Source organism: Protopterus annectens, chromosome 4.part0 (genome assembly GCF_019279795.1).
Source record: "Protopterus annectens isolate FY-2018-M chromosome 4.part0, PAN1.0, whole genome shotgun sequence".
NCBI lineage: Eukaryota > Metazoa > Chordata > Ceratodontiformes > Protopteridae > Protopterus > Protopterus annectens.
In genome coordinates, this window is record NC_056733.1 from 1,155,353,797 (window position 1) to 1,155,372,912 (window position 19,116).

Consider the following 19,116-nt stretch of genomic DNA (forward strand, 5'->3'; position numbering starts at 1 on the left):
TCTTATAAAGAAGAATCTACAGTCATATTAAGATATGTTGCAAATACATTTAACTTCATATGAACTGCAAAAAGAGTCAGCTCTGGTCACATTGCGGGTGCTGGGAAGAGCACTTCTGGCTAAAATCAATGACTGAAATTATACTAGGAATGGGGTCCTTTCCGGCCATGGTATTAGAAACCCAAAAGACTTGGGAAAAATTAAACCCAGCCATACCAGTAACATTGTTTGGGACTACTCAGATTTATTTATGTTTAAGGAATCTTATACAAGAATATCACATACAAATAAATGCTGATGCAATGCCAGCGTCACTATGTTCACAGGAATATACCAATAGCTCTCAGTAGTTAACACTGTGCAAGACTTGAAGTGAACTGATAATTTATCGCAAATGAAAAAAATAAACTTCCAAAACCAGAGTAATGTAAAACAAAGATCAATAAAATGCCAGATAACAGCATGCACAAAGGATTTATTAAAATAAGTTTGAGTTTTCATTTAATACTTCACCATGAGTGTCTTCATAATTTCAGCACTGATTTAAAAAAAACCAAAAAAAAACAAAAAAAAAAAAAAAAAACTTTTTACATAATCAGATTCTCATCCCATGCTACGAATCAACCAGTACAATTACCAACATTAAAAAATAACATGAAAAACTTTTCTTAAATACAAGTCTAAACACCAACATGAAGACAATATTCAAGAAACTGCAGTATTTCATAAAACATCATAATAATGATGTTTAAAACTTTTTTATTATTTATGTATATGTGTGTGTGCATGTATATATATCTATACATACACAGACACACACACACATATATATATATATATATATATATATATATATATATATATATATATATATATGTGTATATATATATATGTATGGGTCTACTTCATTTGCCCTAACTTCCAATTGACTGACACCCATTTGACTGAGACCAAATGACTGAAATTTCATTTGATTGACTGACAAGTATTATTGGCAGTCTCCAGAGCAGTGTAAGGCAAGTAACTGGAAAATGTCCCATTCCCCACTGTAGTGCGACCCTGGAGTTAGTTAGGGGGGGTGAAGCCCCCCACTTACTTTTGTTTTACTAAGCAATATTAAATCAAAACTAAACAATATAATATGAAATTAAGTGGGGGGCTACACCCCCCCAACTATATATTCTAACTCCAGGGTCGCACTATAGTGGGGAAGGGGACATATTCCATTTATTTGCCTTACAGTGCTCTGGAGACTGCCAATAATACTTGTCAGTCAAATGAAATTTCAGACAAATGGGGTCAGTCAAATGGGTGTCAGTCAATTGGAAGTTAGGGCAATTGAAATAGACCCATATATATATATATATATATATATATATATATATATATATATATAGATAGATATAGATATATACACACATATACATATACACACACACATATAACCCCCCCCCACACACACATATATATATATATGCTAAAGGCGCTACATTTCTCAAACAGCACTTCTGTTTTACATCTGTTTAGTCGACCCAATTTATTCAACTAAACAGATGGTCAAACACCCATCAACAAAAAATTACATCATAAAGAAACTTTAAATAATGCACAATATATAAAGCCTTGACCTACCTTAATGGCATACTCCACCTGATTCTGCCAGTGACACAGAGAAAACTCTCTAAGCTGGGAAAACCTGTATAAAAGTTAAACTCATATTACTTTCATATTAAACTTTGCTAGCTATCTAACTGAAGTCTAAAACAATCTCTTCCAGCTTCCTATCACACAACAAAAGATTTTTGGGCTAAATTGCACCACAGCATTTAAAGGTAACAATCTAAATCATGTGTGCCATTTGCAATTCTTGCTCATATACACTATACAAGAAACCACAAAATATCAAATTGGGAGATATCTTCCCTTGGGTTATTATTAGTTAGTACCTCTGGTGAAAAAGTATAAGTGATGTCTTTCATACTTCTGTAATGGAAACACTGGGTAGATATAGCTTGTGTACGAAAACTGGAAAAAGCAAGCAACTAAACTGTTGGAGTTTAAAAGGAAACACACTATGGAGAAGGAGGACATAATCAAACCATCCACAGAGCACTCTTGTATGTAGCTTCACAAAAGTAAAAGCTAAACCTGAAGAGGACAGTTCAGAAAGATAATACAGACCCACTGACATGTCTTCTTGCTTTGGGTATTGGTTCTTCCTTTGAAACCAGAGGGAGAATGTTTCCATTAAGTTATTTCCATTAAGTTAGGTATGATTCTATTGTGTCTGACCTTCCTACATACTCTCACGATTTACAACAAATCCTCAGAAAAATTATGGCAAAGGTTAACAGTCATGGCTTTCAAGCTGCTAATCTTAAGAGTACTTTAGGGATGTATTACGGACCCCTAACAATGCATCAAGAGGTGCACATGCTGAGACAACAATATTGGTTTCTCCCTTGGCATCTGAAGCAGATGGGAGAGCCAGTGCTTCTATGGCCAGAAAAGGGCAATTAGGGACATTTTGGCCCATCCATCTTTAACTTCTGAACTACCCTGGGGAGCAGGGTTGTAGGAGGGAAAGCAAAGAAAACTAAATTTATCCAATATATACAGAAGGCACCTTCTGATCAAACACCTCTATTTGGAAGTCTAGTACAGAATGTCAAGCTAAATGCCAAAATGTGTATAGTCATCCCCTTTGGCAAAAACAAAGTGCCCACAAATTACCACATAGGTGGTAATCCATTAAGTACAGAAGAAGTAATTAGGGACCTGGGGACCCAAGTTGATAGCAATCTCTCATTTGACAACCACGTGGCCAAAGTGGTTAGAAAAACATTTTATATAGCCCACCTAATCATGAAGGGATTCACATCTAGATCAGGGGAGGTCATCGTGCCTCTTTACTCATCCCTCATCAGGCCCATAATTGAGTACAATGCCCCTTTTGGGATGTACCTTACCAGACACCTGCAGCAACTGGAAAGACCCCAAAATTACCTCACCAAGAGGATCAAAGGGCTCAAACAGATGCCATATGCTGCCTGGTTAAAGAAACTCCAGCTCTACTCAGTGGCATACCGCCTGTTCAGAGGCGATCTGTGCCTGACGTATAAAGCCATGTCCAACCTGGAATTAATGGACATGCTGCGCCTCAGAAAATCCAAATCCCATCGAGCTACACGCTCGAGAGACTTGAACCTCAGCACTGAAATAAATAGGACATGCTGGAGGGACAGATTCATAACCCAGAGGCTCCCTTCACTCTGGAATAAAATCCCAGTCCAGGTTAGGCAGAGTCCCTCATTGACTCTATTCAAGAGGAATCTTGATGAGTGGATGGGAGATCGTAGGTTTACCCCGGGTATCACTTCTGTGTCACTGTTAGACAGAGGCACAGTATACTAACCTCGAAAAAGGGCATAGCAAAATAAATTTAAAATGGGTGGCAAAAGCCAAACACATTCTGGCTAGGCTTATAAATGCCCTAGGGCAGATAGCCTAGTATGAACCTATGTTCTCAGTTGCTCTGAGAGGCAAGACGTTTCACCTGTGTCACACTCCGTTTGTAAGGTCTAAGAATGTGTCGCTGTCTAGCATCCACTCCTGTCTTTCTACTGCGGCCCTGCTTAACTGCTCTGCTTTAGAGTTCTCCTGAGTTGGTATACCGCCTGCCTTCAGGAGCAAACTGTATTCCAGGACCTGTTTTCAAGCCTAAAATGCTAACCTGCAGAGATGGCAGGAGTGTGTTTCTGGTGTTGTGTGTTACGGCATGCAGGCTCCTAGACTTCCAGAATGTCCTGAAGGTTTTGACAGTCTAAATGACTGCAATCATCTTCTTTATGTTTATTTACAGTTTTGCCTCCCTGCACTGCCAGGTGCCCTACTCTTACAGGTGCAAGTTATGTGCACCCATACCATAACTAAGGTATCCATGGTCAGAGTCTACTTTGTGGGAAGTGTTTTGAAAGAAAGATCCTAGGTCATTCCACCTCTTCCTTGCATTGGATAGGACTGAAAAGTTATGCTTCAGAGAATAACACTGCTTGTCCCAGGTATTCTTCAGGTACAACTGGAGTTACCTCGTAAGCAGTCTGGCTAGTGGCACCAAGAGTATGGTGGATGCTATATGACCCAGAATGCTCAGGAACTCCCTGTTTGTTACCATTGATCCCCAAATAATGTCATGAAAAGGAACTCTACCATTTCCTGTGTTAGGTAAGCTTTTGTTGACGTGCTGTCCAAGATAGACCCCAAGATCATCACTACTCTGGTTGGGCATAAGCTGGACTGCTGCTTGTTCTATGAGAAACCTAACTTGTTCAAACAGCGCTCTCTCAATCTCCTCTTGGGTTTGTTCTTAAATCAGACAGTCATCCAGGTAGGTGTAAAATAAATACTCCCTGTTTCATCAGGGTAAGGGCAAATGTGTTTGCCTCAGTTATGCAGTGAGACATGACCAGTGCCAGACATTTTATAAAAACTCTGGGTGAAACCAAAGAGCAAGATGTTAAACTGGTAATGGTTTCCTTCCCATTAAAGAATACTGGAATTGTCTCTGTTCTTTGAAAATACATATAAGGCGGTAGGCATCCTTGAGATCTAATGTTACTAACAAGGCCTGGGAGCAGTCAAGGAGTAGGAGGGCCTGTAAAGCTAAGCATTTTTAATTTAGGAATTCTTAATAACCTGTTTACCCTCAACAATTCCATAATGACTTTCCATAATCCATCTTTTCTTGGGACAAAGAAACACCTGCAGTAAAACCTTTGGCCTTTTGGTCTCAAGGAGCAAGGTCTATAGTTCCTTTTAGTAGTACTTCTGCTAAAAGGAAGGGAAAGCATAATTGTATTAGCAACCTACCATAATTGTACACATTAGACTATATCCATGGTTACAGTACTGACTTTGGGGATTCCTGACTGCGGATGCCCAAAAGTCATCTGATTTCTAGAACTCTTCATTCTTCTCCACTTTCACCCAGACTCTCTCTCACTCATATATAGGTTCATAGATGTGTACTAGGCTAATGGCCCTGGAGCCTTTACAAACCTAGCCCATAGAAGTGCCCTGGCATCGTACTACCTGACGTTAGTTCCCAGTGCCTCTATCAAGTAGAGCCACTGGAGTGACCCCTGGGGTGAACTTTCTATTACGTATCCACTCATCAAGATTTCTCTTGAAGAGAGTGAGGTGCTCTGTTTGACATGTATGGGAAGTGTATCCAGAGCATGGGCAGTCTCTGGGTGAGGAACCTGTCCCTCCATCATGTTCTGTTGATTGTGGTAATGGTCTCTGGAGCGTGTGGTGCGGGGGGATTGGGATTTTTTAGATGTAGCATTTCTAACATAGCTGGGTCAGACATGGCTTTCTAAGACAAGCAAAGATCGCCTCTAAGTAGGGGATATGAGACACAGAATAGCTGAAGTCTTTTGAGTCTGTCTGTGTACGACATGTGTTTAATGCCTAGGATCCTCTATGAGGTACTTCTGTGGCCTCTCCAGCTGTTATAGGTGTCTAGTGAGGTACATGCCAAATTGGGCATTATACTCATTGATTGGTCTAAAAAGAGAGAGAGAGAGAGAGAGAGAGACAATGACCTATTTCTTCTTGGAAGCAAAACCCTTGGTAATGAGATGTGCCACATATAAGGACTTTGACCACAGTGGCAATGTGGTGGTCAAATGAGAGGTTGCTGTCAACCTGTGTCTCCAGATCTCTTATAATGCCTTCAGTGTTCAGTGGGCTCCTATTAGTAGGAACTGAAGTTTTACCAAAGGGGATGATGACACATTTTTTGGCATTAAGCTTAAGGCCATGGTTTCAACACCTCTCATTGGTCTCAGTAAGTCCTTTCTGTAGGATGTCGGCATCACTTAGGGAGTTAATAATGGCGCCCAGCTTGCAGTCGTCTGCAAACTTGGTCAATCAGAGTCCCTTTGTGTTGGCCTGGACTTCTGAGAAGTAGATGCCGAACAGGAGACGACCCAGGACTGAGCCCTGTGGGACTCCACTTGTGACTGGTCGGCAGTCTGACTTGAGAGTCTAATACTTTCACAGTGTGCGTTCTATCTGTGAGCCAATTTGCAACCCACCTAGTGATATAGGTGCTGATGCCTACTTTGGAGAGTTTATCAAAAATTCCTGAGTGAGGAATGGTATCAAAGGCCTTGGCCAGATCGAGGTAGGCTGTATGCACTGCCTTACCTTCATCCACAGCTCTGGTGACTGGCTCAAAGAAGTCAACCAGGTTGAGCAGACATGATCTCCCTTTGACAAAGCTAAATTGCGTGGAGTCTAGAGTTTGGATATTTCCTATATCTTTGTTAATCAGGTCCACGATGATGCGCTCCATAGCTTTATATATCAAACTCATCAGACTAATGGGGCAATAATTCCCAGGGTCTGTAATTGCTCCCCCTTTATGGAGAGGGATGACTATAGCAGTGCGCCATTCGGTAGGGACAAAGCCTGAGGTGAGGCTGTGACTGAACAGGGCACACAGGATGTGGTGCCAGATCACTTTGTAGTTCATGTAGAACACAGCCAGGGATATTATAGGGTCCCACAGAAGCTGTGCTCTTGGCCTTGGACAATGCAGCTTTAACCTGTGCTGCAGTAATGCTGGGTGCCTGGCATTCTTCTGGTATTGTGATTGGTCCTTTGGGGCAGGGGGGTAAAGTTGGCACTAAATCTGTCAGCCAGTATGTTGGCAATATCTGTTGGCTCGGTATAGGAGGTACCATTGTGCAGTAACTCAGAGCAAATCTGGGTATTGCTGTGCAGGCTCTTGATAAAACTATAGAAGGCTTTGTGATTGTTTTTAGTGTCTGCTGCAATTCTGCCTTCATATCTGGCTTTAGAGGATTTGATGAGGGCTCTCTACTTTTTGTTGAAGCTAATAAGGGAGTTTTTCCAGTCTTGGGACTTCCTTTTTCTGCAACAGTTTATTCCTTCTGTTGTAGAGTTTATTAATGGCATGGGACCACCAGACTGGCTTCCTTTTTTGGAGGAGAGCATCTTGGTTCTGTTGGGTATGGCTAGCTCCATGCATTTATGTACATGTTCATACAGTGCACTGGTGTATGATTGGCAGTCATGCTGCTATCCTCCATTGGCATGGGTGCTGTGGAGTTAGCCACCTCTGTTTTTAGGAGTCCAAAGTCAGCTTTGGAGACGTTTTCAAGGTGGTTACCTTTGTGGGGGGTGTGGGTGAGATGTGTATTTCCATAGTGATTAGTTTATGGTCAGATCTGACCAGGGATGGATTGACTACTGGTGTAGAGCAACGGTCGCCCATGTTAGTAATAACCAGGTCAAGGATGTTGCTTCCTCTAGTGGGGGTCAGAATGAGCTGGTCCAGGGCATTGGAATTGATGAATTCCAGGAAGCGTTGGGCCAGTGTATTGGTGCTTGAGTAGTTTTCCCAGTTGATGGAGGGGTAGTTGAAGTCTCCTAGTATGAGAGTGTTGGGTTGGATCTTGATAGATTCCAGGGTGCTTAGGAACGTGAGTGAGAGTCTAGGGACATGGCTGGGACCTATAGCAGGCTATGACCTGGATCACCATCTTACCCAATGTTAGTTGTACCTGAAGTATTTCAGATGCGTTATGCTGAGCTACTAGTCTGGAGGTGTGCATAACCTTTATGAATATGGAGAGACCACCGCCTTTGGAGCTATGGTCCATGTTTCAGGGCCGAAAGGTGTGGAATGTTATAGCCTGGTAGCGCAGAGGTGCTTCCTGCTGCTTTAAACCAGGTCTTCGTTACAGCACAAATGCCAATGTTCTCCATTTTGAGGAGTGCTTCGAGTGAGTGCATCTTGAGATTTAGACTTCTAGCATTGAGCAGCATGACCCTCAGATTGCATTTATTTATAGCTGTTACAGTGGTAGCATGAGCCTTAGCCAGTACCCAGAAGCTCAGGGATGACAGATGCAGGTCATCTCTAGCAAAGCATTGAGGTCTGTCAGTCACATCATCCCATGCAGACAGATACTGGATCCCCTTAGAATGACACCAGAAACTTAGCCAATTGTTGAAGTCAGTCATTTTTTGTTTGTACTTTGGTATCATTCTGGGTGATGGTAGGATACTGCTCAGGGCTAGGGTCATACCTGCTTGGGCCACATAATCCGAGAGCTCCTCCATGTCTCTTTTCATGTAGTCCAGGGAGGTGCATCTCAGGTCATTCGCACCCACATGGACAACGACAGAGTCATACTTGCACCTGCTATGGAGTGACCTGAGTGCGTATGTGTCGGATTTTGGCACCTGACAGACAGCTGACTGTTACCTTCTCCTTATTCAGGCTAGTGAGTGGGACATCTGTGTGCCTCTCTATTGAGTCACGTATGATTAGTGTATTGGGTAAGGTGTTTAGCCTTAGGGGCTTAGGTTGAGGGGCACACTGTGGAGGTGAGGTATGTGTCCTGTGCTTTGTGCTGTGTTGTGGTGGTTGAGTGCGTTTTCTATCTTGGAGGTCTCTGTTGTTTGGATAATTTTCTATTGAGAGCCTCCGCGAAGGTGGGTGTCTGGTTTGTGTTTTTATGTAAGAGAAGTGACGGTGGGTGTTCCGAAGGGCTATGTGTTCCATGTGGTGTGGTGCAAGTGTTGACATTCTCCTCTTGACCAGTTAGTCTGGTCTTGGCTGGAGAGTGCATTGCTTCCAGTTTGGTTATATAAGTGTATCTCTCACAATTCTGAGTGTTGGGAGGTAAGAGGAGAGGGTTGTCTGTGTACATGAGGGAGTTGCTACACTGCCTCATAATGCCCAAGTGCACCAGGTTAATAGGAGAAAGCACAGGGAACTGCCCCTTAATCGTATCTGGAGGGGTGGTCATAACTACTAAGTATTGGAGCTATTTCCGTGAAAAACCTGTTGAAGTACAAAGTGATTAAGCTATCTAAAGTGCAAGAGAGAGAGAACTAGCAAGATTCAAGGGAAAAAACTGAAGAGCAGACAAACAAGCGTAAACCCGCGCAAACGTGGGCTTTTACACCAGAAAGTTGAAAGGGATGGAAAAACTGCCCAAACAGCCAATAAAATACAATTTCTGGGCCAGAAACCACTCCTCTTGTGGTAGACAGGCGTGCTTACCACTCCCACTGATAAGCTAGAAGGCTTCCCTCCAACACAGAAAGGCTTGGGGGCTCAGTAGCTTACAAACAGTCCTGGATACAGCAACTCTGTATCTGGACTAGACTAGTTACAGGAAAGGCGGGAAACAAGCTTAGAATTTTTTTTTTTTTTTTTACAGAAAAGCAGCTAAAACAGCAGTAAAAACAATTCAAATGCAGTGCAAGCTAGCACACGAGTATGTAGCAGTATTAAAGCAAATACAGTTTTAAATAAATCCAATTAAATTAAAAAAACGACTAAAAACAAGTGCAGAAAAAAGAAGTTATGTACTCACCATAACGTTCCATCTGAGTAGTTCTACTTCATTTGTCTTCAACCTGTGGGATACCGGATCCGTATCGGATCGAGCCGGCAACCTTACTAGCATCTACTCCGAGCTCCAAGCTCCTCCCCTTACCCATAATACACCTCAACTACCTTCCAACCCCCAGATCCAGTCTGCTACCACTTATACTGAGAACCCGACCTGAAAGAACACCTTATGTACCTAAAAACTGCAGCCAAACAGGCTGTCCATATAAGGCCAGGGGGAAGGAGGGAGGGATGGTTGAAGACAAGTGAAGTAGAACTACTCAGATGGAACTTTATGAGTACATAACTTCTTTATCTGAAGTAGTTTACTTCATTTGGTCTTCAACCTGTGGGACAGAGTCCCCAGCTACTAAACTCCTGGGAGGCCTCATGGAAGGATATTCCAGAGCACTCTGGAACCAAAGGATGCTGTCCTTCTAGAAGTCAAATCCAATTTGTAATGAGAAATAAATGTATGAGGTGAGGACCAAGTAGCTGAAGAACAAATATCATCCAAAGAGACTCTAGACCAAAAGGCAGCAGATGTAGCCATGGATCGGGTCTACATTAGAACATCAAAGTTTCAAAACTTCGAATGTTCGAATATCGACCCCTATTCAGCAAACGCTGAAAATAGTGAAGCTACAGAAAACCAAATCTTTTCCTAGGGAAAGAATTTGGTTGTCTGTTTCTGTAGCTTCGCTATTTTCAGCGCTGTGGTGGAAATTTACGGGTTGCGTTCAGGTAAGTGCGTGACTGGGCGCGGGTTAGGTGAGTTAGGGTTAGGGCGCAGGTTAGGTATGTGTGCGATTGTGTGGACGTGAGTGTTAGGGCGGGTTAGATGAGTTAGGGTTAGGGTGCGGGTCAGGTAAGTATGCGATTGTGTGGACGTGAGGGTTAGGGTGGAGTAGGTGAGTTAGGGTTAGGGTACAGGTGAGGTGAGTGTGCAATAGTGACGGACCTTAGGGTTAGGCTTTGGATTAAGGTAAGTGGATAGTTAGTGGTGTATGTACAGTTTAGTGTAGGGTTAGATGTAAGATTTTAGGTGTATGCGTGTGGATTGCTGTTTGTTTGGTGTGCTTGTGTTGTGTGTATGTGTTCTGCATGTTCGATGTAAGCGTTCGCTGAATAGGGGTCGCTATTAGACATTCAAAGTTTTGAAACTTCGATGTTCTAATATAGACCCCATGGATCTAGTGAAATGAGCTCTCATCTGACCTGGAGGAGACATGCCTCTGCTCTTATAGATCCGAAGGATGCATGAAGAAATCCACCTAGCAATAGTGACCTTTGAGATAGGTTTCCCTAAAAGAAGGTTTATAGAAGGATACAAACGATCGGACTTACGAAAATGTTTAGTCCTGTGTAAATACAATCGTAACCGACTATCAATATCCAGCAGGTGGAGTTTGTATTCCATTTTGTTAGCAAAATTAGGAAAGAAAACAGGTAAATTGATGGTTTGATTGATAATAACTGGTGATGCCACCTTAGGAAGAAAGGATGGATTGGTCCGAAGGGAAACACTAATCTTTGTGAAAAATCATATAAGGAACCTTGACGGACAAGGCCTGCAGTTCTGAAACTCTTTTTGCAGAGGTAATAGCCAACAGAAATGCTGTTTTTCAAGATAAATACTTTAGATCTGTGGTTGCAGCAGGTTCAAAAGGCAGAGAGAGCTTGAAGAACCATAGTAAGGTCCTATGGGGGAAGAGGATCCTTGAACGGGGGTGTAACAGAAAAGTCCCTTGAATAAAGGGTTTACACAGACTCGAGGAGGCTAGAGAGGCAGAATTCTAACCCACATAAAAATGAGAAATGGCAGCCAACTGAACCTTGACAGTAGAAGAACTAGCTCCGTGTTGAAAAATATCAGCTAGAAAATCAAGAATGGCAGAAACAGGAGCCGTGAAGGGGTCTAAACTCCTCTGAGAGGCCCAAAAGGAAAAACATTTCCATTTGCTGCAATACACCTTCCTGGAAGAAGACTTATGAGCAGCCACCAAAATAGACCTACCCGAAGAAGATAATCCAGGAGTCCTAGCAATCACGGGAACTGGAGCAGCGAAGCTGTGAGCTTCAAACTGTCCAGATTCGGATGCAAAACCCCCAATGGGTTTATCAGATCGTGAATGGGATCCAAGATCCAAGGCAGAGCCAGAAGATGAGACCAAAGAAAGAAAGGGAAACCATACCTGGCGAGTCCAAAACGGGGCAATGAGGATAATTTTGCTCCCCAGTCGACGAGCTTTCTGTAGAAACCTCGGAATAAGAGGTACTGGAGGGTAAACATATAGAAGACTGGGAGGCTAAGCATGGACTAGAACATCTCTGGGGGACTTCCCCGGCAGGGGGTTCAGAGCGAAAAACTCGCTGCACTTCACGTTGGAAGGAGATGCGAAGAAATCGCAGCAAGGCTGACCCCACTCCAGGAAGATCTGCTCCGCTACTGAAAGATTCAGAGACCACTTTGTAGGGCATCAGAATAGACCGACAACCTGTCCACTAGGACGCTGGACCGTCCCGGAATGTGCGTTGTGATGAGAAAATGACAGGTAGAGATCGCCCATTCCCACACTCTCATGACCTCGCGACAAAGGGGGGTAAGATCTGGTCCCTCCCTGTTTGTTGATATACCAGACCACTGACATGTTGTCTGACTGAATTGCAATAGTTCCCAGAGGAAGAAAGGCATGAAGGGCCTGCAACTCTAAAAGGACCACCCTCATCTCTAGAACGTTTATGTGCAAGCTGGTCTCTACAGTGGACCACAGGCCTTGGACTGTCCTGCCCAAACAGTGCCCCCCCCACCGAGTTGGGAAGTGTCCGTGGTCACTGTGGCTTGGGCAGGGGCTCGAACAAAGGGTCGTCCATAAAAATGTCCAAAGAACACATCCACCATATGAGGGATGACCAACAGACTCGACCGAGTTGTATTGGATATGACAATGGAAGTTTCAACAGGGACCATTGTACAGCTAGTGTCCACTGTAGAATTCTCATATGCAACTGGGCACATGGGAGAAGCGTTATGGTCGCTGTCATTGAACCTAAGGCCCGCAACACTGAATCCGCCGTTGGAAGATGAGAATGGTAGATTAGAGAGACATGCATCCTCAGGTTTTGTACACTCTCCGAGGTCAGGACGACTTTGCACTGTAATGTATTTATCTTTGCACCAATGTAGTCTATTACCTGCACAGGGTCTAGGAGTGATTTGGATGTGTTGATTATGATCCCCAAATGCAGGGCAAGGATCAAGACATAATCCCTGGTTTGGAAAAATAGACGCCTGGTGGGAGCAGTGAGGAGCCAATCGTCCAGGTACGGATAAGGCCTGGATCCCCAGGTGAGCCACTACCACCGCCATCACTTTGGTGAACACCCTGGGGGCTGTGGTGAGACCAAAGGGTAGGGCTCGAAATTGGTAATGACGGACTCCGAGCAAAAGCGGAGGAACCTCCTGGAGCTTCTTTGCATTTTTAGGGTTGGGAGGGTGGCCTAATGGTTAAGGTGTTTGCCTTACAAACACAAGGTGCAGGGTTTGAGTCTCGCAAGGGATAATTGGCTAGGCTTAAAATGGCTCACAAGGGCAGTTAGCTTAGTACTAATTATGAATCTATTTTTATGTGATAGTAAGCATCCTGGAGGTCTAACGAGCACATCCAGTCGCTCTCCTGCAGGTACGGCATGATGGAATGTACTGTGACTATTCAGAACTTCTCTTTGGCAACTGACAGGTTCAGAGTAGATATGTCCAGAATGGGCCTCGAGTCCCCAGTTTTCTTTGGCACTAAAAAGAACCTATAGTAGAAGCCCGATCCGTACTGATCTGGGGGGACGGTTTCAATAGCTCATTTTTCTACCAGCTTGGAAATTTCCTGTGCTGCTGCTTCCCTTTGCGTGGGTGGTACATCCGGGAGGTGTTTGGGAGATTTGGGGGGACCCACAAAGGGGATAAGAGTATCCTCTGGATATGATCTGAAGCACCCAGCGGTCTGATGTTATGGACTCCCATGCCGCCAGATGCAAGGACAATCGTCCCCCGACTGCCTCCAGAGTAGAGCAGTCAGGCGACCCCTCAGGGTTGCTGTTCGGGTCTGTCCAAGAAAGGAACTTGAGACCCAAAATTCCTCACACCCCCTCTGCCTCTGGGCCGGCGTCCATTCTGTCCCCCTCTGCCTCTGGGGGAAGAAGAACCCTGAGTGTCCTGAGAATACTGCGACTTCCGGAACCATTCTTTTGCCCTCTCTGGTTCCAGGAAAAGGACCTTTGAGGATTCGAGAAGCAGATCTCGATGACAGTGTCTTCCCGTCCTTCTCACTCCGGACTAACGTCTCTTTGATGGTCTTACCAAAAACAGTAGAGCCGTCATAAGGGGCATTGGCAAAGGACGCCTTGAAAGGTTCCAAAAATTGACAATCTGAGCCAGGCATTGCACCTCATGGACACGCCAGACCCAGCCGCACTAGCCGCTCCTTCAGTAGCATAGGAAAGGAGTTGCATGGACGTGTTGGAGACAACTTTCAAAGTGCCCATCCTCACGGAGAACGAGTCCCTGTCCTCCTGTGGCATGGACTTAGGGGGAAGACTCTGCCAGCTCCTTTACCAGGTCGTGTTGGAGTCTTGGGAGATGGGCCAAGTAGCTCAGCTCCCTAATAGAAAAGGTAGCTGAAGCGTAAACCCACTTCCCTAGGAGGTCCATCATCTGCGACTCTCTGTCAGGAAGATGAACCAAGGAACTCTCCTGGGCTAGTTCCTTCTTTGTGGCTGCTGCTATCACCATAGCATCTATGGGGGAGCCCTTGTTCCATGCTGGCCTATCCAAAAGTGGACTCAAAATCTTCTCAGGCCTCATGGAAATTGGTTCCATGCTTTCTGGCTCCTTCCATGCCCATGAGGTGAACAGGTCCACCAAGGGATCTGCAGGAGGGGACAAGCAGAAAGTAGATGGGCCTGTGCCAAAAGCCTCCAGGAACACGGACTCATCAGAGGAAGGTTTGGGGGCAGACCAACCTCGCCGTTGGCGAAGGATTTCCATGATATCTCCAAAGGAGACATCCTCGGGAGGTGACCTGGGGGAACCTTCCCCATCATCTAAGTTCGTATCCTTGGTGAGGGACTTGAAGGAGTCCAAGTGCCCCCTCTTGCACGTATGCTTGTGAGGTACATCTCTGGTGGGGCTCTCCGGGGAGAACTCGCAAGCCACTTGTTCCTCAGGTGGAACCGTCTGGGGATACTTGAGCATGGACTGTCCCTCTGGTAAAATGATGGGAATCACAGAAAGAGCTGAGGGGGTCAGGGTGGAGTCCAAGGGGACAGTCAGGGGGTCTCGATCCAGCAGACAGAACCCTTTCTACCACGAACACCGAGGGAGAACTAACCTCATGTGGAACCAATAAGGAGGCCGGTCTCCCTGGGTCCGATGAGAGAATCAGAGCTGGGCCTGATGTGGACGGAGCTCAGAGGGAGGGAACTTGGCCTGACAAAGGTGGAGCCGATGAAAAAAGCTCCACTCCCTCGGATCCGACACCCAAGCTCCGGCTCAGAGAGCAACTCGGATCCGACATGCTCCAAACAGCTGCTGGCATCGAGGAAGCAGGTACTGTTGGCCCTGAACCCCTGACTAAAGCCATCCTCGGATCAGAGTACTCCAAACCCAGTGGACAGATCGGAGAAGGAGAAATTGGTTGAAAAAAGGGAGGTGAGCGCCCCCCTCCTGAAGCAGAGGGGGCTGGCAAGACCCCCCCATCTGGATCTGAGTACGAATGAACCTCATCATTTTATCCATGTCGACTTCCAATAAGGACCGGGTGGACCTCAACGAGGCCACAGACTCAGACCTTGCGGGTTGGGGCACCGAGGCCCTAGATGTAGAGCGTGTCTCTTCCGGCTACGGGGAAAACCTTGGAGATCGGAGCCGAGGGGAGTCACGGATCCTGTGGGTCTTGACCGGTGAAAGAAGGTCCGGAGACCTCTTGCGTTTCTCTCTCAATTTTGGCTCTTTCTCCTTCTCTCTGCCCCTTTTCCGCTCCGCTTCCGCAGGCTTTGGCATGGGAGGTTGAGTGCCCACCTGGGAGGAAGGAGAAGCAAGGCCAAGAGAGGGAGGAGAAGGGCAAGAGAAGGAGAGGCGGCCACAGCAGCCGCCATGACCGAAGACGAGGCAACCACCTCAGAAGGGGGAAGAAGGCCTTTCAGGGCCAACTTAGCCTTCCTGTCCTTGATTGCGCAAGGGTTAAAACCCACGCATATAGTGCAGGCTGTACCAAGATAGGCCACGTCCAAGCACATTATACAAAGAGTGTGGCCATCCACAGGGGATAACTTATGGCCACAATTGGTGCATCTTTTAAACATTGGCTTATCAGCCATAGTATCAGTGGAAAAACAACAAGAAAAAAATATTATTTTCCTCACTGAAAAACACCAATCACCACACACACACACAGAACACACTGAGGGGGGAGGGGAAGCAAATACACTCACAACTACTCTAAAACTAAGCTAACAACACCAAAGATAGAACACTCGACGCACCAAGCGAGGGGAGGAGAAAGGGGAACCTATACTATCACTATCCTAAAGTTAGAAGAAAAAAAGAGACTTTTTAAAAACTTTATACCCACTTACTACTCGGAGCTCTGGAGATCACGATGCTTCAGCTAGCCGCAGCAAATGAGATCTGGGGGTTGGAAGGTAGTGGAGGTGTATTATGGGCAAGGGGAGGAGCTTGGAGCTCGGAGCAGATGCTAGTAAGGTTGCTGGCTCGGATCAGACATGGATCCGGTATCCCACAGGTTGAAGACCAAATGAAGTAAACTACTTCAGATGCAGTAAATTAGGAAAAAAAATCAAAATGTAGGCACAGAGTATCAGAAAACAATGCCAACAGATATATAAATAATTCAGTCAAGCAAAAATTAAGACAGTGCAGAACTCTGAACAGTTAAAAAGTGCCAAACATATACTTATTACCAGCTCTATATTTCCAGATTGTTTGAGAAGCACACTCAGGTCAGACCACAAGGAGAGTCTAGCAATGGAAGTACAACACAGAAAGTACACCTCAGGCAATGACAAACGATTAAGATGGGATGGCTCAACAACCCCCACCTGAAACTACCTGAGAAACAAAGTGCAGACAACAATATATAAATAATAAAGCAAATATATAAATACAGCACAGTACAAACTGAGTTGCAAAAAAGAGTACTTATCAGTTTGAAATATAAGATGGTAAAAGGTTCCAACTCTGCTTACAGTCAGGAAAATTTAGCTCTCTGCTACATCAGCTCTGTACAAATTCACAGAAATGCAGTGCTCTGAATACTTGGGTGGACTTAGGGAGAGCAGGGTTTGATGAGGATTTGTTCACAAAAACCCTAAATGTAAAATAACTGGCCTGAATCACAAGTGCTAAAATCAAAACTAAGATGCATAGAGTAGCAGACAAATTTAATCAGGCTACTAACCAGCAGTAATAAGTGCAGAATAAGAGCAGCTGAACACTTAGGAGCACACAGAACGGCATACTAATGTAATACAGAAGGCAGAAGACAGTTACAGTAAGAGCAGCTGAATACAGTAAAGTAATTTTTTTTTGCTAGTGGAGAGGGATGGAATACAGCACAATTAAGAGACTACAGGGGTGCTGCAGAGATACAGAGAAACCATAACATTCAATGAAACAAATAAACAGAAAAATAAAATGCAATACTATCTGTAACACTGGGAGTTTATACTTACCTCAGCTTGCAATACAGTTGATTACAGGTAGATAGCTGCCAGCCAAACAGCTCAAAAATTTGAGCAGAAATAAATTCATAGATATGTGACTAATAAGCACAGAAAAAACCCTCTAGGCTAAGAGTTAAACACAGAACATCAAAGAAGTGAAAATAACAATAACCCCCACTGAAACCAGTTTGCTACACTTGTAGCAAGGTAACTGCAGAGAGACCACAATATTCAATGAAACAAATAAATAAACAAAAAAAAAATAAAATGCAGTACTATTTGTAACACTAGGAGTTTTTACTTAACTCAGCTTGTAATACGGTTGAGCATAGGTACACAGCCGCCAACCAAACAGCTCAGATATTTGAGCAGTAATAAATTTACAGATATGTGACCAACACTTATAAGCACAAAGAAACCCTCTAGGCTAAGAGTTAAACACCGGATATTGGTGGTATAAAGGGACACAGAGTGGTGCCATCTTCAGATATTTGTTGGTTACAGGAATCAAACACAAAGATCCTACAGTACAACACCTGCTAGAGGAACCAGTCCCCAGGAGATATGACCCCTCCAAAAAAAAAAAAAACCTGCCTCACTTGCTGTTGTTAAACCCTGTGGAATGGGACGTATTTAATCAAGAGGTAGAGCAGGAAAAAGGAAATGGGTGACTTAGGTTTGTACCCCACTCAACTGCCTAGAGAAAAGAGAGGATTGTGGAAGGGAAGTGGTACTGCAACACTATGTACAATTAAGTTCCTAATACAACTGTACTATATTCATCATAACATCTTCTGTTGTTGTCCTGATACTTGGAAAAACTCCAGGAGCTGGCCTTGGGAAGAGGCAGGAGAAAAACAAGCTCTACAGAAAGGCTATGGAAAAGCCTGTCCTGACTCCAGAAACACTACTCAGGTTGTATTTGGAAAAATATGTGCAAAAAAACAAGTTACTGTTTCCAAAATAGTCAGTGTGCTAACCCCTCAGGAAGGTGGTAGCTGCAGTGGTGCTTGTAGAGTGGGCTCTAATTTGGCATGGAACTGTCATACCATAGCCTAGTATACAACTACGAACCCAACAGCCTAACAACCACTAGAGCCTTTATAAGCCTAGCCATGCATCCCAACCAGGCAAGACCGCACTGTGATAACTGTGGAGAAAGCAACTGCATTAAGCTGGTGGTCTGGGGGCTGCAAGGCTCCCAGAAGCCATGGGGGTTCTACATGCTGTGAGGTACACTTTAGAGTTTTGTTACTTAAACTTTTTCATGTAAGGATTGTCTGAACAAAGCCCATGATCAAAGAAAGAAATTTAGTCTTACTCTTTAAATTTGCTTTTCTTGCATCCTTCCAGTACATCCTAACTAACCAAGATTTTACTGTAATAACTGCAGTGGAGATAACTGTATTAAGCTGGGAGGGGGGTCGAGTCATGATGTTTCTAGATGCTCTGAGATGCATTTTACAGTTTTTTTACACAACTTGAAGCAATCACTGGATGAAAAAAAAAAAAAAAACATGATTTCGAAAAGAAATCAAGTCTTGCTCTTCAACTTTGCTTTTTCCTGCATCCTTTCAACACATCATAACTAACCAAGACTACCTTGTAATAACTAAATTAAACTGGGGACTGCTAGGCTCCAAGAAGCCCAAGGGGTTATAGATGTTCTGAGATGCATTTTGAGTTTTTTTCCCCAACATTTTGACTCAATGATAACCTGAACAAAGAGATTCAGTCTTTTTGTTTATTTCTAGGAAGAGTATGTTGTATCCAAGGCTTAATGCTCAAAACTAAAAATCAGTTTGACAAATGTTTGCAAGGATACATAAAATCATATCAGAGAATGGCACCTTCCTCTCTACCCCTCCCCCCTAAAAAAAGTCACCTTCTATGTTGCATCTCACTCTAGTGTTACAGTAGGATGAAAGTAAAGGCACAAA

General features: G+C 44.2%; 1 protein-coding gene across 5 annotated transcripts in view; it reads right to left on the minus strand.

Moving 5' to 3' along the window:
- Window positions 1-19,116, minus strand: part of FBXL6 (F-box and leucine rich repeat protein 6) — a 1,251,928-nt gene that overhangs the window by 833,131 nt on the left and 399,681 nt on the right. For all 5 annotated transcript variants that reach the window (XM_044069116.1, XM_044069120.1, XM_044069115.1 and 2 more), the window contains exon 4: window positions 1,633-1,696. In XM_044069116.1, the coding sequence (XP_043925051.1) occupies window positions 1,633-1,696 (64 nt within the window). The remainder of the gene's footprint in view (window positions 1-1,632; window positions 1,697-19,116) is intronic.